The 27,184-nt window shown below is 37.7% G+C and overlaps 1 protein-coding gene across 1 annotated transcript in view; it reads left to right on the top strand.

Moving 5' to 3' along the window:
* Window positions 1-17,994, top strand: part of LOC135199461 (serine/arginine repetitive matrix protein 2-like) — a 91,934-nt gene extending 73,940 nt beyond the window's left edge. The window contains 3 exon segments of the mRNA XM_064227535.1: window positions 6,400-10,639; window positions 12,452-12,493; window positions 14,427-17,994. Of these exon segments, the coding sequence (XP_064083605.1) occupies window positions 6,400-10,639; window positions 12,452-12,493; window positions 14,427-14,655 (4,511 nt within the window). The 3' untranslated portion in view covers window positions 14,656-17,994.
* Window positions 17,995-27,184: the final 9,190 nt, after the last annotated feature.

Raw genomic sequence — 27,184 nt, 5'->3', positions numbered from 1 at the left:
TGGTTTTGTCTGTAGTGACATTAGTACTGCAGTTCAGATGTTTATAAAACATTGTTAGTACAACCTGTCATCTCACAATGAATTTGATAATCATTGATATTTTAATTATTAATGCAAATTGTAGCAAATGTATATATATATATATATATATATCATCATTGCAAATATTTTGGACATTTCAGAAAGAGAGTTCATATTTGTTTATATTCTTATTTATCAAATGACCTAATGGTATCAGATTGGTGCCCTGTGTATGTGATTATAGAGACTGTTGAAGGTAAAGATACGTTTCATGTTACAGAAATGTCATTCAACTGATAACTATAACATTTTTCTTAATGAAACCATTTTTGTTTTTAATGTAAATATGAAGTTCGTCGAAAACTTAACTAGACGCATTTGTCTATTATAGTCATAAATTATTTTTATTAAAATGTTTCCAATTTTGTGAACAGCGAGTGGTGGGTGGCTGTGTGTTTGTTTGCCCCTTTTAGTGCAAGATGAGCCATTGCTTCTCTCCTTTTCCCTTTCCTTTTTCTCTTGGCAACGAACCCCCAGCTGCCACTCCCTGTCTGTGATGCCGTCATCCTGGCATCGTGCACCATGTTTCATAGATCACTGTTAGTGGTTATGTATATTTTATTTTCCTCTGAGAATTTTATTGATATTTTAATATTCTGTCCTTCATGATAATTTATAGTCAGTTGCATGGGTAGGAGTGATGCTTACAATGACATGATGATAAAACACTTGAGTGATCTAGTTTATATGATTCCACAATTTGTGCCAGAAGTGGGAGCAATCTTGTGTTGTTTCTTTTTTTGCAAATTAACAAAGTGCCAAGTCTATGCATGTGTTTGTTTCTTTACTTTAGTCCCTCATGTACATCAGGTCAACCAAAAAGTGTTACCACTCAGTAGAGTCAGTAGGTTTCTAGAAAACTGAAAAATGATGCAATGTTGTCATATCAATTTGGGCACAGCTACATTCAACAGTAAAAAAATCCTTAATTTATGGATGTAGTGTTGATGTTTCTAATCTATAATGATCATATCCTTGTGAGGTTATGAAAGAAGATTGCTTAAAAAGGAGACATAAGGAAATTATCTAAATATGTACGTAGTACAAACAGTAACTGTGTATTGTATTTATTTAACAGTCCTGTTGTAATTCAGAGTCCGTACTTTTAAGTAGAGAATAATTTCCAAGGTAACAAACATTCTTTTTTCCTGTATTTACTGTACACATATATCTAAAATATATCTAAAATATTTGTTTAAGAAGGCACAGGTTTAACAATGACACTTATTAAAGGAAAACATTGCTCCAAGTTCCAACTGATGCAAGAACAAGTTCTCTGAGAGTGTAACGAGTCTAGAAATGTGTCCCAATTCATTAATTTAGAACTGTTTCCAGGTGGTACAAACATCATCATGCTGGGAGGCTTCTACTTATTTTGTTATAGTAGTAGTGTCTTCTAACTCCTTATTTTTTCTTGGATGTGCACCATATGAACATTATCTGTATCTTCAAACTTAAACATGTTACAACAAGGCAAGTTTTGTGCAGTATAATTTAATTTCAGCCATCAGTGCCTTTGTTGTCGATGGTACAAAATAAATGACCAACTTTGTGCTGAAAGTGGATCCAACTCCTGAACAGCAATCTCCATCCTGCCTGTTACAAACATTTTTTGGCTTCCAATGCTTACCCTTCACATACTGACTGAAGTAAAACACCAAATTTTAAGATTTCTGAACCTCAAGAGCCACTGTTTTGAGTACACACATTGCAGACACATCCAGAAACATTAAATTTTAATATAAGTACAGTACTGTAAAGTCTACTTTCAGTAATTCATTAAGAGTTTGCCATAACCTTTTGGCAAAAGAAATATGATCCAATGGTCCCTTTCAGAATAACTATACAAAAATTTAACAATAAAAGTAGCTGTATAAACTAGTCCCCAAGCTTTGCAGATTCTGTACAATTTTGTGAAGTGAGAGAATCTCCTCCCAGTATTATCTTTAATATTATAATTATTGTTACTACTAAACAAAGATACAAAAAGGTGTCCAGCACCTAAGAAACCTAAATGAACACTTGTCTGGAATAAGGGTGACATCACTTTTACTCACTTCTCTACAGCATTAATTAATAAGGTTAATTTCAGTACACATGCTGAGGAATAAAAGATTTTGTGGCATGACAATAAACTTCTAAGGGAAAGGCAATGAGATCCAAATCATAAATGTGAAAATTAATCTTCAGTGATAGTACCTTGGATCTAAAACAATAGTCTAGGGCTTTTAACGTAATCTTTGGCACTGTCGCAACAATCCCAGTAACCCAGATAGGTGGTTGGAGTCTGTATGCTGTAAGCTACGTCACACACACGACTTTCTTAAATCCCCCTTCTTAAAGGTAAATAAAAAATGTATAAAATATTTTTTTGGGCTGGAATGGACTATGTACTATAAAATGACTAACCGCAATAGCGTGGGTGCGCGGTCTCTGACCAGTTTTCACCTGATATACGCATGTGTTGCCAGATCTCACAGATTCCTTGCTTTTCAATCTCCAGTTGTTTAACCGGATCCAGCCAGGCGCTAGAAAATTATCCTATTGTTAAGACCAAAGGTTTGTTCGCGTATGAACAACTGCTAACAGGGCCTGCTTGGTCTCATCTAAAGTCACCTAATACACTGGAGAGAATATCCAATGTTGCGACCAGCTCCATAAAAAAGGAAAATCTATTGTAAAAACAATGATGGTGATGATGTTTTGCTGGACTGAATCCCGTTTTTAAGATTCGACCATCAGACTTCAGGTAGGAACCATAATCGGTATTAGTCTGTGAAACTGAAGACCTTGTTACGAAGGTTAATGAAAAGGACAGCAACAAGACCACAGGTCAGGTAGATCAGGAGGCATTCGATTATGCTTCCATAAGCACGACATGATCAGTAGCAAATGGGGCAACTTCACGTTATTCCAAACATGGAGAGGGCCACAGATATATCTTCCATACCATCAAGTTAAGGTCATACGATCAGATACGTTACTCACTTATTTTTAAATAAATAACCTGAAGGCAGGTCTATAAAAATATGGAATACAGATCACAATTAAATAACATATCTTTGTGTCTAAGATTACCTGTACTATGTAGTGTTTCTTCTGCATGAGGTCTGGGCTACTTTGGTTTCCAGTTTACCTAAACCTTTTCTTCAAGGATTTAGTATTGTGCCTAGTGCTCAGATGATTGATGCCACTACCTCTATTACCATATCCCACAGTCTCACCAATTCAGTCTGAAGGTCTTGGCACTTTTCTATTTCTGTCTCTTTCTCCTCTACTCTGGAGTCCCACAGTACTGCAACATTTATGAGTAATACTTTGTTTTTAATTCTGTTAATCAGTCAGGTCTGGTCAATGCTCTTGTATCACCATCTGCCCTGATACTGTAGTCCCAGTCATTTTGCCTGCTCACTTTCTATCATTCCCTCAAGTTAAAGTGTTCATACTTTGCCACTGCATCATGTTTTTAATACTAGTTCTGTGCTTGTGTGCAATAGGATATGGTTTAATGTCTATTCTTCAACATTGCATCTCCTACATGTGGACAAGATATTGGTTTTGTCTATTGCTTTTTGAAACCAACTTGTTCTTAGAGCTTAATCTTGCATTGCTATTATCATTCCTTCTATAACCTTGTTGAATTCCCCCTTCTACAACCAACGCTGTTTCATAGCTGGACAGTTCTTTAGTTTGTCCTATGAATTATCCATGAATGGGTTTCCTATGACATTCCATGTTCTATCTTCACATATTTCTGGGTCTTCATCGTCCTCAATCAGGTCTTCCTCTCATGCACATCTTAGCCTTTTATCCTAGCTGGTCTTCAAGTACATATTGTCCAATGCTCAGCTTTCAGTGTTCACACAATCCTCTACATTAGTAGTCCTCTTCCTCCTCCTCTATGTGGTGCGTATAGCCTGTCTATATTTTTTCTTGTGTGTGTTGCTTGGTACATGTTTATTTTCTTTCTAATCTTCTGATCTATGTTTGAAGCTCTGACTTATTCCACTTCATTATTCCAACACTGCACCCAGTTACTGGCACTACCCTGGTGTTCATGGCTTTTACTACTGAATAGAGTTCCACCTTGTGTATTGCCTTTACTCTGCATGTATTCTTTCCTGATCTTGTCCTTCATCTCTTGGAGTTTTATTGCTTATCCTTCTTTTATCCCCAGGTAGTTATTACATACTATTTGTAATGGTAGTTATATAGTTGTAGCAGTTTCTCTCAGACATTTTGTGGATGTCTGCCCAACAAGCGCATGGATTTTAGGATCTTTTCATTACAATGGGTGTGCAATTTTATAGTAATAATGACTTAATAAAGACCCAAAGTTAAGTCATACTCGAACTACTTAATCTCACAATCTATTTGTATCAAAATGCTAATTATTCAATAGACATATAATACATAGGATTTTTTTTATTTTTCTCATACAATTGTGTCTGTGGCAGCATGCCTCACCTGCACAATGATTGTCCTATTCATCCTTACTACTAGCTACAACAGCAAGTGAATTCGCAACTGGATAAATGATGTACATAGTGGTGGAATTCAAATTTATGGTTGTATCTGTCAGAACCAAAGTAATAACTGAATTTGCATGTGACGGGGATTACTTACAAGAAACTGGGAGACTTCTAAAGAAAAGAATAATATCAGCTTGGTAAGTAACATGCTAATAGAGATGAAACAGTTACGTTGATGTACAGGATGGAATGCAATGCATTAGTAGTACTCACATTCATGGGACCATGAATGTAAAACCTACATAATAAACCCTCGTCACGCTGGTTTACTAGAAAATATACTCGAAAAATGTATTTCCTCAACTGTGATCTGGGAACCAAATCCATTACCAGCATCTTGTAAGCCAAGGATGCTGACTACTGGAGGCTCTGTGCAAGAATAAGCACCAACTTCAAAGCCTGCTGAGATGGCAATAGAAAAATGAGTTGTGGACATTTCTTAGAAGAATATTAGAACTGATTTACGTGTATACTTGAATACAGTAAGAAAACTCAAGTGATGAAATACTAACTTACAATCCTAAGGAGACTGAGGGAACCCCATCTTTAGGAAATGAAGCTATGCCCTTTTTCCAAGGTGCTAAAAAGGCAATGGATGATAAAATGAGATAGTATTTTAAGATGAAGCAATATCCTTTTTTTACAAGGTGCTAGGAAGGCCATGTGCAATGAAATGGGATATTTTGTAATGTCTTTGTAATTGTAATGTAGGCATTATAAAAAACCATTACATAAAGCTACATGGAATAACGTATAATTAAAGAATGATTGTACGTATAATAATTACTATGTACATTGTAGAAGATACAGCGCATCAGTGGCATGGTTGGTATGGTGTTTGCGTCCCACCTCGGTGGTCGCAGGTTCGATTCTCAGCCTTTCCATTGAGGAGTGAGAGATGTGTGTTTCTGGTGATAGAAGTTCACTCTTGACGTGGTTCGGAAGTCACGTAAAGCCGTTGGTCCCGTTGCTGAATAACTACTGGTTCCATGCAATGTAAAAACACCATACAAACAAATTGTAGAAGATACAGTATACCAAAATAAAAAGTGATGATGTTAAGAGCAATTAAGGATGTAGCAAATGAATTTATTACATAACAGACTAAGCCATCAAGACAAAGTGTATTAAACGTCAGCTTACTGAGCACAATTTTGGTCTATGGGCCCACATGAGTTTGTCTCCCACACCAAATGAAAAAGTTCAACTATGCTCAAATGGCTAGCACAGACTCTTGCTCGGTACACAGGGAAGCATTCTCTTTAAAATAAGCTTCTTTGAAAACATTCAAAGGAAAACATGGTATACCATGAGACTTGTCACAACAGTATGTGCAGAAAGATAACTTCATCATTACATATTATGTGGTGCGATGAAAGTAAACTTGAGTTATAATCTTCACAAACATTAATATATTTTCTTAATTCTGATCATAGTAAGTTGGGAAGGATTCCTTAATGCAGAGTATTTTACAAAAATTTATAAAGATAACTAGGTGTAATTACTGAGTCATTACAAAGGGCAAAAAGATACCTTCAGATATAACTTCAGCATTACCAAATAGTACCAAATGTAATGTTATTGTATATTTCAACATTGCTTACATGAGCGGAAAAGGACAATCCATCAGGTAAGTCAAGACAAGCTTTTTTTTTTATTATTTGTCTTAGAAAGCATGGTAGAGTTTGCTTGCACAGGAAACATTAACTACATATGATATAACACTCGAAGCATAACAAACGCCTATAACAGCACTGCAGTAAGGTTTATCCACTTGTCTTTGCAGGATGGCGATCCCGATGGTCAGGAGCGGAAGATGGAGGTGAATCAGACAATTCAGAGGCTTCGGGTCGTTCCCTTGGGCGTCGTCCCCAGTACTCTCGCGTTCCATCTCGTGAGCTTCACAACATCCCTGACGAGGATATTGTCCCAGTCAGTGGTTATGGCTACCCAGGAGGTGGGATGTCTCTGCCCCGTCCTTATCCTGGAAGCAGCAGTGGTTCTATGCCACAAAGGGGCGCTTATGACTCTCAAGATCGCATTGCATCAATGTACGGCACCATACGGCATCCTCATCGACGACCACATTCGACTGTGGTGCCGCCACCGCAGGGGGAAGGTATTGGGAGGGATGGTGGGCTATGTGAGCAGCAAATTCAAAGACCAGTGGTTTCAGAAACCTCTGCTCACTCTGGTGTGACATCTCCACAACAGCGCATGTCACAACTTTCCCCTAGCGGTCAGATGATGCATTCTCCGGATGAAACAGCAGCTCTCAAGCAGAGCGTGCAAGAACAGCTCCAACAATTAGTGAGGGAGTTAGAAGCTGGTGAAAACCCTTCGCCTGAGGTTCCTTTGATTCCACACCAACAGCCAGTAAGTCCTCAGTATGAGAACTTCCCTATACCTGGAGTTAGTAGGGTAATACCTGTCACTCAAGTCCAAACATCTTTATCGGTCTCTTCACCTGGTCCTACACCAAATTTTACAATGCCAAAGTGTTTTCCACCACCACAAAAGTCTAATTTAGGGCCTCCGCCTGTTCAGAGCAGTTTGTCAGTAGAACCAGGTAATGCAAAGGGTATCCATTATGATGGCCAGAGCTCAACGAGCAGCAATCAAAGCACGCAAGATTTCCCTGTAATAAGCAACCAAAGCATGACAGCACCAACCTCCATTCCAGTTTGTTACTCAACTACAAGTAGTTCTGTCAGTCCTACATTAGTCCCACAGAATAACGTTGCCTTTGGCGACGGTATTAACCAAGGAACATTCATGCGTCATACAGGAAGCGACCAAGTCGGGTACAACGCAATCCTGGACATCAGCAGAGAAGATGCAGGGAGTCCCCTGGGCAGTGATGGCATTCCAGAGAGTGGTGTTCGCAGAGCTACCGCAATCAACGAAGACTGGCTACGATCGGGCGGCCCTGTGGTCCGAAGCGCCGAGACGACTGCTTTAGAAGCCTACAGACGTTCGAGAGGAAAAGAACAGCAGAGAGGAAGATCTGAGGAGGCATGTCACACAACCGATTCCCTTGCAAGAATGGAAGAAGCAAATTTTGGTGAAATTTCTAGTCCTCCACCTATATACTCCAATGTGACTCAAGATATTTGTCAGGTCACACCTTCAGCGCTCGGTGCTCCAGGAGGGATCAGCAGTGCTCTTCCACTGCCGCAGCAAATGGTAGTCTCAAAGTCTGACTCCACAAGTGTCAGTGAAACAAACAGGAATGAAATGATTGCAAATACAATACCTCATGCAAATGCCAGAGGTGGTTGTACAAATAACGACCAAAACAATAATGGCGGTCTCATGATCAGCAGATCCACGAGTGGCATTCCTCTTAAAAGTAACAGTCGTAGTAATATCACTAGCAGAGGTAGTTTTAGTGGTCTTAGTACTAGTATTTCAAATCTCAAGGTCACCAGTGAAGCACCACAGACAAAATCCTACAGACGAAGTAAATCTAAGGAACTCACCCCTGCCATTGAAGCAGCTAGTGAAAAATTCAGTCAACTCAACTCTAGCACTTTGAAGCGTATATCGCCATTCGAGGCTTACAGAAGAACTAAATCTAAAGAGTTACCTATAGATGCTGCCAGTAAAGAAGCTGTTAATGCTAGATTGAAATCTCCTCCTCCAGGCCCTGAAAGAGCAAAGTCACCCTTTGAAAGAGCCCGTTCATCCATTGAAAGGCAGTTTGAACGGGCAAAGTCCCCAATCGCTGAGAGAGCAGCTAACAGAAAGAGTGAATCTTTAGCCAGTTCAATACATATGCCACCCACACCTATTCTTGGTCGTGCCACCAGTATGGGAAGAGAAAAATCTGATACTGAGGCTGACCATGACAAAGATATGGACAATGCTAAACTGGCTGAAAAGAAGGATAAGGAAAAAAGCCAAGTTAAAAAGACATCATCCTGCGATCCCGACAAGCCCAAGTCCATGTATAAATTACTAGCATCACGCTTCAACAGATCTGGTTCAAATGTGCCTGAAGGTAGTAACCGGCAGCCAACGGATAAACGGCCGGAAGACGATGATGTTAGTGAAAAAGAAGAAAAATTCAAACTCAAAAGGCCTTCTAGATTCATGAAGCACAAAGCAGAAAAGAGCTCCTCTAAATCAAGTTTATGTGAAGGGGAAAGCAGCCAAGACAGCTCAGAAAGGATAGAAAGGAAACCTTCCAAAAAGCTCACCGACGCTCTGAATAAATTTCTTGGTCGAAAAGATTCCAAAGAGGAGCAGAAACTTGCCGCTAATTCTTCACCTCAACTTACAGACTCCTCACTTTTGGGAGATGACCAACCTAGAAAGCCTCCCCGAGTGAAGTCAAAGAAATTTTCAAAGAGTCAAGAGAATCTGTGCAGAGTTGAAGAAGGAGGTGAAGTTGTTCTTGGAATGCCTCAGACAGAAAGAGCACAGAGTGTTGTGCCACAGATGAAATCACCTAATCTACTACAGCCAGATTTTACTCTGGAGTCTGTTACTAAAAGTATATGTGACCACTTATCACAACTAGAAAATGACATTTCTTCACGGATAGGAAACATGAATATGCAGAACTCAGATACTACCCTTGTCTCGAGCAATGGCACACAATCTCTTCCTACCACATCATCTGTCTCATCACTAAACAGCTACGGTTTATCACCAGGCTTGGCAAGTCGTCGCAATGCAAGACCAACAAACTTGGATATAGCTGCGGCAAAAATTGATAATGGTTCACACAGTACCTCATCAATACCAAGAGAAAGTGCAGTGATATCTCCTAGTGATTTAAATATAGACAGTGAAGAAGTGAAGTTTGCTAAAATAAAAGGCCTTGGACCTCCTGGAAATGGGCATCACTTGGACGATGGTAATCAAACACCAACAGAATCAGGAGAATCTACAACTTCATATGGAGATGAAATGAGAGGGCAAAGTGAAAATGATGATGAAAGTGTTATGGACAGAATAACTAGGAAGAGCTATTACACAAGATTCCAAGAAATGAAGAAGAAACCAAAATTGAGAAGGGCTAACACCAAAGAAGATATGGACATGCAATTAGCTGCAGCAAAAGCTCGTCTGATGAAAGAGGAAACCCAAAAGACTGTGAGAGATTCCCTTAGTCCTCTACGTTTTGGTGGAACCTCTCCAGCTACCTCCCCTAGGGCTTCTGTTACCTCACCCCCTTCCTGGGACCCTATACGAAAACACTCCAGAAAATCCCTACCTCCAGAGGATCTGACAAGTACTTACTTGATGGGTGCCAGGAGAGGTGCCTCTCTGCAGCCTGATGATCCACGTCATAAAAGACGCCACACTTCTGTACAGCCAGACGACAGAATTGCAGGACGTCTGCCATCCCTCCCCCCCGAAGATAGGGCATACAACCAAAGGGCTCCATCTCTTGGCCGAGATCCTATGACTTCTCACAGAACTTATTCCAAATCCATTCCATCAAATAACTCCATGAGTCTACCAACCAGTCCACTTACGACATATGAATCTTCTAATGAGGACAGAGTTCAAGATGCAGTTGCAGCAGCAATGGCTGCCGGAGCTATGGCAGGAGAAGCTGCAGCATTAGCCGGTGATGCCATCGACGGAGTGAGAGAGGAGCGACGAAGCGCTTCAAGAGAGCCATCAATCAGCCGTTTAAGAAGTCCAGAACCAGTGAAGCTTCAAACCTCTTCACAAGAGGAAACTCGAAACATGGCAAGAGAAGAACTCTCGCGTCGACTGACTCACCTCACTCGAATATCTGGAACGAGCGGGTTGAGTGCTGCAGCGAGAGGAGGAAAGATTGGTTCTCCTGAGAAGAGTGTCATAAAACCATATCGCCGCACAAACACAGCTGGGCAGCTCGGTGACCCCACACCAGGCCTGGTTGCACCCGGTGCTGGAATGATGGAAAGACCTGTGTATCGCAGAACAAATACCATGGACATACCGCCGGCTGATGCTCGCGCCCGCCCAGGGAGTGAGTACAGACGCTTACTGCAGGATCCATCTCGTCGTTACTCGGCTGCCAGGTGGGTTCCCTGAAGATAAGTTACCTGAGGCTGTTCAGACAAAATTGCTAAGAACTGGCAGCTGCATGATAATCTATCTCATCTCATTTTTATGACCACTAGCAGCAATAGTAGCATTTAGTACAACTACCACCTTTCACAATTCTCTTCATCCGTGCCAAAGTTACCTTTAGTAGACGTAGATGTAAAACAGCGTCATAATGAATGGCCTGTAGGGTCCTCCCACCTGCATAAGATACTCCCACAGATGGTCGGCAAATGGTGGTCCCCCCGCGAGATGGCCCAGTCCTGTACCTTAGTGGTGAGTAGAGGAAAACAAAAAAGTTTTGACGGAACTTGCAACACCTGCACTCGGCCCCCTCCCACCGAACCTTGGCATGACTGTTTTCTGTTAGGGTTTTTGGTATACCTCCTCAAGAACAACGGCAGCAAGACTACCCTGTTTACACGACTGTTGGATTTATACAAATAAAGAAATGACTAAGTTTAGCGCCACAATATCTATGAATATTTTTGTCCAAGTCAATCTTCATTTAATGTAGATATAAAATCCATTCTTTACATAGTTATAACTAAATCATAGAAGACTCACAGTGCTGAATTCATGCACTTTTAGTTTTTGCAAGTGTTCCCATCCTTGCTAGGGATTCTCTGACATCAGAACAAGGCAACCCAGAAAGGGCCATTCATACAAGCCCTCATTTCTCGAAACACATTCTAATCTCGCCATTACTAACATTCACAGATGAAGCACTGTGCCAGCCACCAGCCCCCAATACATCAATGATATTTAATATGTAATGCAAAGCCATTGAAAAACTGAGCATGTGATTTGGATAAAAAAAGAAAATGTTCTAGCTTGATTTTTTTTTCATTAGATTACTGCACAATAGCATCACAGGTGTTTCACTGTCTTCTGTAACAGTAGTATTCATGCATGATCTGAGCTCTTTGATTGCAGCTGATGGAAAGACCTCAATTTCAAGATTGCAATTTTGCCTCAACCGAGATGCATGGAATTATTTTATCGTTAGGTTTCACGTCATTGTGAGGTCATGTTTTTGATTAGTTAAAAATAAATGGACGACATACTGTATCAAACATAATTCATGCTTATATACAACTATTTTCATGTAGATACTATGCAATATTCCATGAACAAAGATTACATTGCTGATTTGTTTTATGAAGTAAAAGGCTTAAGAATCATCCATCAGAGGCACAGAAATCAGAATGACGTTCAGAGAATTTTAATGGACAGGAATTATATGTACATCTACATCTGTCTCGAGAAATATATTTTGATCTTCACAAAGGTTACTTTGCCTCAATGGATTGTTCTTTCTCCAGTTGTCAACGAAAGTGATAGATGCGAACTGAAGAATGATTTCAGAAATGCAGCCACTGAGAGTTCAACTTACTTTGACTGAATCAGTCTTTGGAAAATGCGTATGCTACCTAGCTATATTTACCACTATGCCTTTGTATTTTTACTTCCTCGGCCCCTCAAAGATGGCATTGGTCTGACAAATTCTTTGTCTATTCGACTGTATTGCTAATATTTTCCTTAAAAAAATTTCCTTTCGGCACCTTTTTTTGCCAGAAGACTGGCACTACTACTCTGTCCTTCCCAAAGTTAAACACTTATCTCCAAAGTCTTCAGGGCAGACGCATTTTCCTCGCTGAGACAATTAAAAGACAACAAAAAAGTGGAAACTTTTCCACACAGTAAAAGAGGCACCGCAGCTACCACTTTCCACAGTCATCTAGTCTTTAAGAATGCACGACAATTTAAGATTCCCTTGTCCATAGCATGGGGAGGTTTGGAGACACGGGAAGGCACATTCTACACGAGTGAGAACACGTATCACTGTTGTATGCATGGTTGTGGTATAGACGTGTAGTAGTCATTCGTAGTGAAAAGTAGATGTCAGCTGTTACACGCTCACAATGCATGGAACGTTCATTTACCACGCTCAGTACATGCAAGTACTTGCGGACATAACCACATCTATACATACGTAAATGTGACTTTATACGTACACTTACATATACTTAAGGAGCTTGTCATTTTGGTCGGGAATGTTTAACTGTTTACAGGCAAAACAGCCCAATCACTTTTACTGTTACCATGTTTTAAGCATATTTCCAGACACCCACACTCATATATTTGTTATGTACAATAAGGGTTACATCACATGTACAATATTTTTTTGGGCATTCTCAGTGTGGGAGCTAACCTTATACACTTTTAGAGATCATATTTGGTGTAACTTTCAATACCTGAAAGACATTTCTTTTCAACTACAAAGCACATAAAGTATACAGCATCGAAGGAAATGTAAAGATAGGGTGCCAAGTCACTTTAAGAAAATATACTGTCAAAACACTACGTACAATTACATACACAGGCAGTCTCCGGGTTACGTCGGGTTCGGGTTACTTGTTTCGGACTTACAGTGCTTGTCTCATGGCGCTGTCAACAACAATTTATCAGTGCCATAAGTGGATTTCCAGTGCTGTTACCACCTTTACGGTGCTGCGACCCGGACTTACGGTGCTGTGACCCAGACTTACGGTGTTGTAAGCCGGACTTACGGCGCTGTAACAGTGCTTTATTGCTATTTATTCCCATTATAATTATGATGATTCGGGTTAAGGCGACTTTCAGCTTACAGCACCCTGCTGGGAATGAAGCCCCACCATATCCCGGGAACTGCCTGTACAACAGTACATTTCTGAAAACCCACCATGTGGACACACACACTAAACCTGGTATGGAGTGTTTTGTTATTATTTTCTTTATAATTATTTTGATTTGATAACAAAAGCCATTGTTTTGCATTCAGAATTTTATTTCTAATTAAATTGTACCAAACTAGTGAATCAAATGAGCAACCACACACAACAATGGCTTTATAGATGACATAGACTAATGTTTGGACGTGTTTCTGCCTTGTTAATTAACTGCTGCTTCTCTCAAAACAAGAGCATTATCATTATTTGCTACAGCTATTTATTTTCTTTTATTTCGCCTTTTATGTTCTAATTTATGCAGGCCGCTGCACGATGCTGTCCATTTTTTGTTTCAGTTGATGCCTTGATGCCAAGCAACAAACCAGCTTCTGTTTTCAGGATGCCGGAACAAGCACTAACGATTCTTAAATATCCTCTGTGGACATTATAAACCACCGTGTCTAACCCGTGCATTAAAACTTATAATCGTCTTCCACTAAAAAATATAAAATGCATCAATAAATTTAGTCTTAAATGATTGTGTGTCCAGTTCATTAGCAAAACGGTGACTGATCATCGTACTTTCGCCAATTCCCAACAGTTACCCGGCTGTACAACTGTAGTTGTCTAAAATGACATGCTTGCAAGATTTTCGATGAACGAAGGTTAGAAGAGTTGCCAGCCATTTCATTTCCAATAGTCATTTGTCAGTTTTTAACTTCTAAATCCTTTCTTTCAAGATCTGCATGGGATAAAGCTTTTGGATTAATTTTGCAAGCAGCTGATAGATCTAAATGTAGAGTACATGCTGTAGTCAAACAGTCAAATGAGTAACTGAATGCAATACTAGTCAAATGAGTACCTTAACGTCAAAACTAGCCAAATGAGCATCTAGATGTAAACAAACAGATGTAGAGTATAGAAACAGTAGACTAAAACGTAGGCTCTAAGCAAGCTTTGGCTCCCAAGCTTAATCAGTCTAGGATGAAAAATAAACAAGTATGATGGTTCTAATAACACCACTAACCTGGTGTCACCCCCCCTCCCCCAGGACACTGGTGGAAGAAGAGGCACCATCGACGTCGCCAACGAGAATCTCAAGAAACCACCACACGCCGTCGACCATCAACTCTTCGTCTACCCTGTCAACACCCTCTTATCGCCTGGGGTATTCGGGCATGGATTCCATACCCAGATATACCCCCAGCAGCCTGGAACCTACCAGCCACTACTCGTCTCTCTCGCCCGTTTCTCGTAGATTATCTTTCTACCGTTACTGAGTTTATTTATTTATTTTTGTCTTTTTTTTGTAACTGGAAATTGTTTATAATGTAAAAAATGTATAAATGGTTTGTTCTTACTTTTTTGGTGAATTAAAATTTTTTTGTAATCTCGAGGGTTTAAAGGAAATGCGAAGAAACGAAGAGGGATCTTTGTTCTTTTGTGATTTTGCCGCTGGTGATTATTTGTAATAATCGCGTCATGTGTAGTATTTCACGTTGCTGTAATGGAGATTTTTGTACTCGTATGTAATTTTCTGTCATTGACTGTACAGAGGAGTGAAGAGTGAGGGAGTTCACGAAATAAATCTACTAGACTATGACACATGCCAATATATACTTGACGTTTATGAATGTTATTTTGGTTTAAAGAGAAGCTTTTTATTAGATACGTAATTTTGTGAAATGTTAACTCTTAAGTTTTAGTCTTTGGTATCCAGACGGGGCGTCCTACGCAGGGATTGTCTGTTGCCTGTTTGTTTGGGGTCTGTTCTCACAATTCAGGCCAGAATCACGCCGCTTATTCTCTCTCCCTCAAACAAATGAGCTCTTACCCTGAAATAACAGAAAAACGCTGTTTTGGTTTCGTATATCCGAACTACCATATGCCTGCAATTTTTTGCGTGGCAATTAAACATTTTGTATTTAATCAGAACAACAAAATCGCGTAACATTTCAGTTTTATAACTAGATGTTTTGCAGAGGCGTTGTTAATAATCGTTCGGTATAAATATTTCAAGAGCTTGGAAATTCGAAATAGCTCACAATTTCCTTCTGTCAGGAAAAGTGTTATCAAGTTACCAAAACCAATTATAAATTTGCAGGAAGCTAAAAGTCTCATGTTATGAACGTGGTCAGACTTTGTCTTGTTTCTTGACCATAGTTTCCACAGTGAAATCTCCAGATATTTCCTAATAATACGTGTACTACTATGACTATGATGCATCACTATGCCGTGACTGGAGATAATGAGTCAAAAGCTATACAACGGTTGAAAGCTCCCTGTCTTTTGTTTAACCTTTTTTGTATTTTGGAAAAGCACAGTATCATATACGTTACTGTGGCTGAAACCGGCCAGGAAACGGATTTCAATCATGCGTAGTACTTTGACTTACCAACTACTAATACTGTTGGCCAGCCACTACAAGCCATATCAAATTATAAGGCATCATCAATCATAAAAGTTTCTTGACCCATTCTTTAACAGCGTTTGTGCAACGAGAAATTCAGATAAATAAAATATAGCAGGAGCACTTCCATGGAAAAAAAGAAATCAACCTTACAAATTTGCATCTGAAAAAAATAGCGTTTGGTATAAGAAAACTTGAGGCAACCTTACTCCGCTAACGCGTATATCCACTTACACTTTTGTCTGTCGAACTTTCATATTGCAAACTCCTTGCTACTAGTATTCATTCAGCCTTCACTCGTTTGCTGTTCATCCTTCTCACAGCTCCATTGTCACCTTATTCGAACAAGGAAGTCTCAACTGAGCTCAAAAGAGCCTAGCTGAGGTTCTCCCCCGACGGTAACTGACCTCAAATGGCTTGTTCTGAGATAAATATTACAATATAGGATCCTCTGAGGGCTTATAGATCGGAACGGGGTTGGAAGTAGCGCTAAATTAAAAGTACTATAAATGGCGACCTGACATAATTTTCCAAGTAACTTTCGGTACTTTCAAAACGCAACGATAGACTAGATCTGTATTCTGAATCTTTCTGCCGTGTTTTTATTTTTATTCTTTTCACAAATTGTTGTAATACCTTCATTATTAAAACGACTTACAACAATGTTTGAAAAGCACACTATACTTAAGACGTGAAAGCATCGCTTTAGGTATGGTAGTGATCGTGGACAAAAACATTTATTCACATTTCTTTGGGGACATTTTAAAATGATCCCAAGACTCGCATTAAAAAATCTCATTAGAGACAGTGTCCTTTTTTGAGGACATGGCGTTCCTAATGACTACGAGATGTAGTTAAAAAGCCTTCGTTTATTATTAGAAGGGTTATTAGAGCCTTCCCCAACTCGCCCCTCTGAGGAGACAACTCGAACAAGCCGAAGGTGGTTCCCGACACTTATTTTTTTGGGATTTCTTGCAGCTGCTCCGCGGGAACAGCCGGCAGGAGAAGACAATCAACTGAGATTCTAAAGTGACCCGATACCCTTTTTCTATAATCATCCATTATCTTCTACTCCTTCACAGAATACTCAAAAATTAACCTATAACTTGAATGTGAAACTATGATTTGCACAGGTGATATTTTTTTAAATCTACGTTTTTATATACTCTTAAAGTCACGTGCATCAATTTTAAAATAAACAATGGCCAGTCGCTGAACTTCCGCGTTAAAAAATTTAATTATCGTACACATTCACCTCGCCGCGTTCCGAAGTCATGCGAGAGTCTATGTTAATTTTTTGCAATGTTGTTCTCTTCCTTTCAAAATGACAGACATTGACATCGCCTCTGGTATAAGAAATCCTATGAATTGGGGTATAATGGATGAAATCCTTTTAAGTACTCGATGTAAACGTGTGAAATCGGTTAATGTTTGTAGACTCGAGGGAGAGAGAGAGAGAGAGATTATTAATTTTCTTACTATAAAACCTATATTCCCCATAGCTATACTTACTGCATAGCAGCGTCAAATCTAATAATTCTGGTTTCCAATTAAATCAAGGACACAAATCCAGAACAACAAAGACCAAACAGGTGACAGACAGCGCCATTTTCAAAGTTGTTGTTGTAAATAGATATTTTTTTTATTTATTCCTCGGGAGATAGTAATCATGACGGTTGAAAACGAATTATTTTGACTTTTCACCAAATCGTTTGAGGGACACTGCAGTTGACCGGCTCTTGGGGTCAACTTTAGCCTGTGATTTGGTGCCATTTTTTTATATATATTAACTAAAGAATTTTTTGGAAGTATTTCCTCTGTTATTTAGAGGGAAAATTGTTGTAGATATCTCAGCTTTTAATTTTTTTTTTCTGGGGGCAATACCAACCACCGTCCTTAACAAATCACCCGCCTTTTTTTTTTATTTCTAAGAGAGTAACTACATTTCCCGCCTTTATCATAGATGACTAATGCATTTCAGCCTTTTTTCTTTCTTTCCAGAAGATTAATCAATTTCCGACCTTCATCTCCTGGAAGATTATAATAATCTTTTCTTGATGGATTTTCCCCAACTGCCTTTTTTCTTCTTTTTTTGTAATCTCTGTAAACGAAGTGATTGTTTCATAGTTTTTATAGCCCATGTACATCCCTTATATTATACTTATCATTAATTGTATTTGAAGGATAATATATTTCTGTGATTTTAGAATGTATTTTGATTCTCTCTTCTTTGTACGTCTCTCTTTATACACTGATCTGCGTCATAGGTTAGCCACTAGGCTCTTGGGGAGTTACTATACTTTTATAAGACTTCTCACTCGTTTCACCTGGATCCCAGATTATAGTTTAACGGAACTATTGTTGTTCCTATCATCTCTCAGGAGGAGAAGGTGGATTTTGTGACGAAAACACACACCGCTGCTGCCACGCTTATACCGGTACATAAGAAAACAGTTTCACACCCGTATATGATCCGTCTTGATTTGCAGAAAACTTGTAAGGCTCCAAATTCATCGGATACGATTCATACGAACAGGTAATCGTACGTGTAGCAGACACGTAGTACCTGGGACATCTTAACGGGGTTTGTAGTACCTACGCAATAAGTCACCAACTGCACCGAATACGTATCAAATCTGTACTGACTTGTAGATCATCGTACGGAGATGTAACACGAATGAAAACTTATTCATGAACTTTGGTTGATGTACTGTGGCCACTTGAAATTATCAAAATAATGGTGATAATGCTGGATGGAAATTGACAGACATACCCTGTTGAATTACACGATTGTAGCGAGTGAGTTTGTCTCTTTCAATTTCTCTAATCGTACTACAGATCTGATATGAAAACCTAAACGTGAAAGACTTTGCAAATGATACATTTTTATTTAGGATTTAGCTCGTCTACCTACATTACTGTGTAAGTTAGGAGTCAAAACTATATTGTCTTGTTTTTCAAAACGGTATTGTAACTAGGCAACTGTAACTACAGCACGAACTGAAAAACAAAATCTTGATTTGATAAATGGTTTCCTAATGGTTAAAGCCGTTGGCTTCAAGCGTATATTTCTGCGTATATTACAAAACGACATTTCCTGTTTTGAGAACTATTAAAAAACTGCAGTTCCTGCTTTCAGAACAATTAAAAACCGACTATCCCTGTCTTGAGAATTAACTATTAAAAACCGACAATGCTGGTTTTGAGAACTTTTAACTAACAATGATTCCTATTTTGATATGTATTAAAAAAACAATTCCAGTTTAGGGAACTTTTAAAAAACGATAATTCATTTTTTGGGAACTTTTAAAATACGACCATTCCTGTCTTGGGAACTGTTAAAAAACAATTCCTTTTTTGAGAACTATTTAAAAAAGACAATTCCTGATTTGAGAACCATTAAAAAACGACAATTCCTGTCTAGAGAACCATTAACAAACGACAATTCCTATTTGTAGAACATCGTGAAATAACAATCACTACATAAAATGACCACTGGATGCCTTAACACGTGATCACCATTTGCCTGGAAAGGTTTCCCTGGAAACGCCTTTCCAGGAAGACCCTTTATTTATTTATTTATTTATTTATTTTTTGAAGTTGTACTTTGTAAGTCTCCAGACATGTTGCCGATGTAAGATGATAACAGAAATTTTGGTTGGTTTTGTTTATCTTTCATGAAATGAGAGGAATATGTTCAGTTAATTTTTTTTTAAAGATGGTTTATATATATATATATATATATATATATATATATATATATATATATATATATATATATCACATATACATATATATTATATATATATATATATATATATATATATATACTATATATATATACACACATATATATATATATATATATATTATATATATATATATATATATATCTATATATATATATATACATACATACATATAATATAGGAAGAGATCCATTATCAATCTCTTTTATTTCACTAGTAATGGATGTGAAATGTGAGATAGGTTTAATTTTCTTTTTTTACTACGAAGTAGTAAAAACAATTTCACTTGGAAAATGGGAATAAGTAGGTAATTTTTCTTGAATTGAAAAAAAAAAATTGAAAATCGAAAAAAAATTAAATCGAATATAATATTTCAACTGAAAATCGACATTTTGTTTTTTTTGTTTGTTTGAAATCGAAAAAAATTGGAAAATCGAAAATAAATTTTTGCTGAAAATCGGAAATAACTTTTTTGGGAAAATCGAAAAAAAAATTTTTCTTTGGTAAATCGAAAATAATTTTTTTTTTAAATACAAATTTTCGGAAAATAAAAAATAATTGTTTTTGGGAAAATCGAAAATAATGTTTTTGTTGAAAACTGACAAAAATCTGCTGAAATTCGAAAAATTCTTTTGTTTGGAAAAATCAATTTTTATTCTTATAAATCGAAGAAAAAAATATGTTAATTTCACACTTCTGCAAAAGTCGAATCAACCCAAACCTGAAAAGGCTTTTCTTTCTTTCCAATGTTTAAATAAACATTAAATACTGAGACTAAAAATATGTGTTGTTTTTTTTTCTCTCTCTCTCTTTTCAAAGATGACCTTCTGCATAATTATACAATATGAAATAAAATATCACCAAGACCGAAAAGTGGATGAAGGAATGAAAAATGTTAATTATAAGAACACAACATAAATCCTGACGTAAACAAATAAGGGATAATCGAACTAGAGTACACAGAAAAGGAGAGAAAGTGGGGCATGCCTAAGAATAACGACATAAATATGGATAAAGAAAGAATAAATAACAAATGAAAACTTGGGAAGTTTTCCATTGTGATTGTCTATAACAAATATTCGTATACTCTTCTTTATACAAGTGGCGACCTTTCTCTCTATGCTAATAATCTTGTTTTTCTGTTATGACGAAGCTAAGTAGCAGACTCCCCACCTTTAAAAAAACTCAAGTTTTTCAAAATATCTTGAGTTATATATATATATATACGTCAAAGTTGGATTCTCAGGCCTAAATATGGCATACTAGTTAAAGTAGTAGTATCAGTGTTATAGCAGATTCACATCAACCGTGCATCTGAAGTCTAGGCCAGTCCCTTACGACGCTCCTGATTGGCTGTTGATAAGCCAATCACAGGGCTGCAAACTCTCCTCAGTCATTCTCGAGAGTTCGCTTAGCCAGGATGCATGTGACAGAACCGTCTTTCATTCCAGAAATATCACAAATATTTATAATATATATATACATATATATATATAATATATATATATATATATATATATATATAAATATATATGTATATATATTATATATATATATATATATATATATATTATATATATATATATATATATATATATATATATATATATATATATATATATATATATATATATATATATATATATATATATATATATATATATATATATATATATATATATATATATATATATATATATATATATATATATATATATATATATATATATATATATATTATATCTATATATATATATATATATATATATATATATATAGATATATATATATATATATATATATATATCTATATATATATATATATATATATATATATATATATATAATATATATATTATATATATATATATATATATATATATAATATATATATGTATATATATATTGTATATATATAACTTATATATATATATATATATATATATATATATGATATATATATATATACTATATATATATATATATATATCTCTATATATATAGAGAAAATTGGATTGGCTATTTGGTACCTCACTGTCTGAAGGCGAGTTGCCAAAAAGCTCCAGAAAAGACGGCAATGGGACGCCACTTGACAGGGATTTCTTGCGACGATGATAGGAGTCTCCCAAAACTGAACAGGTATCCCAGCACCTTAGATCCTTATCTACCCCAGACCCAAACCCCACTATAAAATAAAATAAAAGGTGTGAACTGAGAACCTCTTACAACAACAACAACCAAAAAATAAAAAAATTTGGTAAAAGAATTTTGAAATAAACATCAAACCAGTCACATCCATCAGGTTTCCGTGAGGTGCTCCGATAAATAAGGGGTTCGCCCCTATCGGCTTAATGGAACACTGGCCAAAAGAGTACCAGTAAAAAAAAAGTTAGGAAACCTTGATTTGAAGGAAGAGGGCATAAAGAGGAGCTGAGAATGTAGGAAACTGACGAAAAAAAAGTAGTACAATCTCAGACCTTAAGAGAGTGAAAAGAGGGAGTTGGAGAGGTTAAACAGCAACATAAAGAGATCCAGAAAACAGGGTGAGAGGGAGTACAAAGATCTAGGAGCGCTAAAGAGTGACCGTTGGAGAAGCTAGACAGTAAGACTAAAGAAAGCAAGAGTGGATTGGATACATAGAGACTTTAGACCAAAGGCCAAGCACTGGGACGTATGAGATCACTCAGCGCTGAGACGGAAATTGAGGAAGACAAGAGAATATGGAGGGAAGTACAGTAAAAGGAATATGAAGCTTTAGTAACCTGTATCTATAATAATTAGAAACTGTGGAACATGTTCCGATCAAATTGGATCCCCTTCCATGTCCGCCACTCACCGTAATTATAGTCTTCTAGTATTCTCCTCCAAAATGTTGGGCGTTTTTTAAACCTCATCAACGCTATTTTTGCTCATCTCGGGTTCCAAGCCACTTCTGGCATCCCTCTCATATACTTCAAGTTAATCCATTTTTTTTTGTTCTCATATTTCTTCTATCTTCTCCATTTCAAAGCTCTCGCTGCTTTTTCCATCGGTTTTTCCCGCGCGTTTCAGAAAACTGCTGCTCTCCTCGAGGAGTCTTTCATCTGAAAAGCAGAATTCCGGCTAATACTGATAACTCAAGGGGAAAAAATTCCTTTCAGAGTTTCCGCCAATCCTTGACATTCTTCTTCTTTCTCTCTCTCTCTCTCTCTCTCTCTCTCTCTCTCTCTCTCACTCAGCACGGTAACATCGGAAGAAGCATCTACTACAAAAGGAATGGAAAGAAAGAAAAAGTCGTATATCAATAAAACCAAGCAGTGAGTGGAGACTTAATTAGCGTGCGCATTCAATGGCGTCCTAATCCGATACATAATTCCCGGTTGACAATTTTGTCGAGAGGAGGATGATGAGCTCCATCACTCCCGCATACCATCGGGAGGAGGAGGAGGAGGAGGAGGAGAAACAGGGTAGCGATTGTGGGCGCTCGCTCCCGCGAGAGAATCCGCCATCAATGCGTGGAAATTGGCAGCGACTATTCTTCGAATAGACTGTTTATTAACGCCCGAGGAAGCGCCTCTTCCCACCACCCCCACACATCTGCGGCGTCGACGTCGCTGGATATAGCTGCTGCTGCTGCTGCTGCTGCCACGAGTCGTCGGAGCTGCCGATTCTTCGTAGACGAGATGTTGTTGTTGATGATGTTGATGTTTTATGTTTATGTTTTCCGTCGCCGAGCGTCGCAAGATTCCCAAGCGACAGTTGCCATCAGTCGCCAGGGATCCGACGCCACTCAGGCAAACTCTGATTAGGAGCCCCTTTATACGTTGGTGGATATTAAAGAGTATATTATTTCATCCTCCAGCGACTCCAGGTCCCCCGGGTTGACAATGAGGGAGGAAATCGAGTGTTTTTTAAGTCGGTGGGCAAGCATAAACGCCCGAAGCCCTCCAGCAATGTCGGGGGATGCGGGCCGGAATGAGAGTAGGTGGAAAGGATTCGTCTGTCTGAAGACGGCGCAGGAATGCTTCCTTCCTTCCTGGTCGTCGTCGTTGTCGTCGGAGGAGCTCGGAGTTTCTTCGGTTCTAGAGAGAGGGGGGGTAGGGGGGAACGCTTCTTGAGAGATGTTCTGTGCTGTATGTGCGTGGGTGTGTGGGTATTTCGTCATCGTCCCTGAGGGCGTTCCTCTAAGTCCTTTTCTTTGTCCTTTGCAAAAATGTTGTCAAATGCCCTTCATACATAAATACACACACAAATATATATAATATATATACATATATATATATATATATATATATAATATATATTATATATTTTACAGTATTTCCCATTTTTACCTACTGTTACATCCTACGAATGAACATCTTAATATTCTTTGGAAGCTTGAATTTCAAGTCAATTCCCCCTTGTTGTGGTCTAGTTCCGTATGAACAGGGTTCATCTCCTGAATAATAATAATAATAATAATAATAATAATAATAATAATAATAATAATAATAATAATAATAATAATATGTCTGCAAAGACATCCCCCCTTAAGTACTGGAAGCAATGTGTGGGTGTTGGGGGGGGTAAGTGAAATCGGGCGCCGCTCGACCGTAGAGTTTCCTACAATCAAATGCCCAATTTTCCGGTCACCGACTAAAGCATCCTGTTATTCTAAGTGTCACTGTAAACTCTCAATCTCTCAATTTCCTTACGTCCACACTGAACGGTAAAACAAGATTTGTGTTCATGTTAACGAGCTAGTCAATCAAACCGACACACAAATACTTTCCTCTCTTCAAAATTTGGTTTCTTGGCTGGAAGTGGGTCTTCATTAGCAATAATGAATTCACTCTGAATTAATTATTACTTATCACGTATCCTTAAAGGGAGGACTGTAGACGTTACTAAAGGTTCTTTGGAGCGTCCGAGCCCTATTGAAGACTAGAAATAATCCCTGGTCTTGTTGATCAATGATAGTAATTCGAGGAGAGTCACTTTTAACGTATCCAAATAAATGTTATCGGCAGCAGCTAAGCTGAAGTCGTTGTCAGCAACCACTCCAATGTTACCAAATTAACAACAACAATGAATGACGTTATATGAAACACAAAATAAGATGGAGTTATTAACTACGAAACCAAGGTTCTTGGGAAAAAATGACACTTTCAGCCATACAGTTACTGTCAGCGTCAGTAGTAAAACACAGATCACTGTCAGCTCTATCCATCGACCCCCTAAAAAAATTTAATAATTGTTAGTCAGAAATCCAATATCATTTTCAGCTATAAAACTATTGTCATTGTGGGCCATAATCCGAATGTAGCTGACAATAGCAAAGATAATGTTGTCGTTAACAAAAGGAAAGTCATTGTGATAAAAAAAAAAATTATTAAGAAGGCTATTATACAAACCACAAAAAAAAACAAGAAAAATAATCTCTGTCATCAACTGAACGAATGATAATTAGGTAAAATAAAAAATAAATAAATAACTGAAGTCGTCAAAACGAATGTTATTGTCAGCAAGAAAACAGAACTGCCATAAACAACATTAATTTAACTCACCCACGAAGCTATAGTGTCAGCATTTAAACTTAATTCTGTCAGCACTAAAACTAAATTCTGTCAGTTACAACACGAACTGCACCGTCAGCAATAAAATGATAAATGCTACTGTCAGCAACAAAAGAAACAAATGTCACGGCCGGTAACAAAACCAATTTCATCGTGCGCAGAAAAAATGTATGTTACAGTCAGCACAGTACAGTAAGATACAAAACAACGAATATACTGTCAGCAAAACGAATTCCACTGTCAGCAATAAAATCAATACCACTGTTAGCGATAAAAACAAATGTCCCTACCAGTAACAAAACGACTGTCATCGTAAAAGAAAATGAATGGTAGTCAGCAACAGAGCAAAGCAACTGTCAGCAACGCAAGCAACGTCACTGACTGTCAGCAAATATTAAAACATACTCAGCGAAGAACCACATGAACCCATCGTATCATGATACTGAAAAATGAAAAAAATTGAAAAAAAAAATAAAAAAATGTAAGCCCCACGAGTGCAATGGTGGGATGCAGGTGGAGAGAGCCACTGTGAACTTCAGCACATCATTCACTTCATGGGTGAATGAACGAAATCGCGAGTCATTCATTGAATAAAATAACAAAAAATAAAAGAAAAAAGAATCATAATAATGACTCTCGCAGGAAACTGTTAACCTTTTTTTTTTTCATAGTTCTTCTTTGTCAGGTTCTTTCGAGAGAGAGAGAGAGAGAGAGAGAGAGAGAGAGAGAGAGAGAGAGAGAGAGAGAGAGAGTTTAACTTTTCTCCCCAATCTCATATCGTGTTAACCATTACTTTTGTCCTCATCCGTAAAGCAGATGTATGTATGTAGTATGTATGTATATATGTATGTATATGTATGTATATGTATATATATATATATATATATATATATATATATATATATATATATATATATATATATATATATATATATATATATAGATTATAGATAGATGATGAGAGAGAGAGAGAGAGAGAGAGAGAGAGAGAGAGAGAGAGAGAGAGAGAGAGATTTAATGTTTATCCACCCCATTTGGTAAATGTGAACGCAATTATATTCTATCTCTTTCCTAGAGCAGTGAGAGAGAGAGAGAGAGACCGGAGAGAGAGAGAAGAGGGGAGAGAGATCCACTTTCTCCTTTCCTTGAAGCAGGAAACGAAAGGATAAAAAGAGAGAGAGAGAGAGAGAGAGAGAGAGAGAGAGAGAGAGAGAGAGAAACGTAGATGAATTCAAGCGTGAGAGACGTTTCTCAAATTGGTGCAATTAACGAGGACCAGTGAATGCACATCTCCAGGGTCTCTGGAAATTAATGAAGGAGATGGCAAAGAAAGGAGAGAGAGAGAGAGAGAGAGAGAGAGAGAGAGAGAGAGAGAGAGAGAGAGAGAGAGAGTTCCTCGTTGGACGAGTGGTTTTACCGTGCTCGCCGACCGATTGGGTAGTCGCGAGTTCGATTCTCCCCTGCTCTGCCAACGTGGAATCAGAGGAATGTATTTCTGGTGATTAGAAATTCCTTTCTCGATATAATGTGGTTCGGATCCCACGATAAGCTGTAGGTCCCGTTGCTAGGTAACCAGTTGGTGTAACTGGAGGAAAACCTCGTAGCAATTGCGCTATAAATCAACTGTTAGGAGAGGGTGGAAAGTGAGATGGAAGACAGAGAATATGAAAGGAGGTACAGTAAAAGGAATGAAAGGGGTTGCAGCTATCACGCTGCAAGGTCAGTAATGCCTACAGTGCACCGCATGAGGTGCACTGACGGCACTACCCCCATTTTATTGCTGTAGATTAAATAAAATACACGAATAATTCCATCACTTAAAAGAAAGAAAATACTGAAAAATTCCATTATTTATATGAAACATAAAATACGTTACTTTTTATTATCTGTCCATCTATATATATATTATATATAATATATATATATATATATATATATATATATATAGTATATAAACACCGCTGTTTATTTCATGTCGAAATCGAAATCATTCTTTATTAGTCACTCAAAGTCCTTTATTGACAAATCGCAATTATTGAAGTTCGTAATGAAATTAAAACATATTTCCATAAAAAAATATCTTTTACCAGAAAAAAAGCCAAACTAGAAAACG

Source organism: Macrobrachium nipponense, chromosome 25 (assembly GCF_015104395.2).
Source record: "Macrobrachium nipponense isolate FS-2020 chromosome 25, ASM1510439v2, whole genome shotgun sequence".
Taxonomy (NCBI): Eukaryota; Metazoa; Arthropoda; class Malacostraca; order Decapoda; family Palaemonidae; genus Macrobrachium; species Macrobrachium nipponense.
Note: the sequence above shows the minus strand (reverse complement) of the source record. Positions and strands in the feature narration are given on the sequence as shown.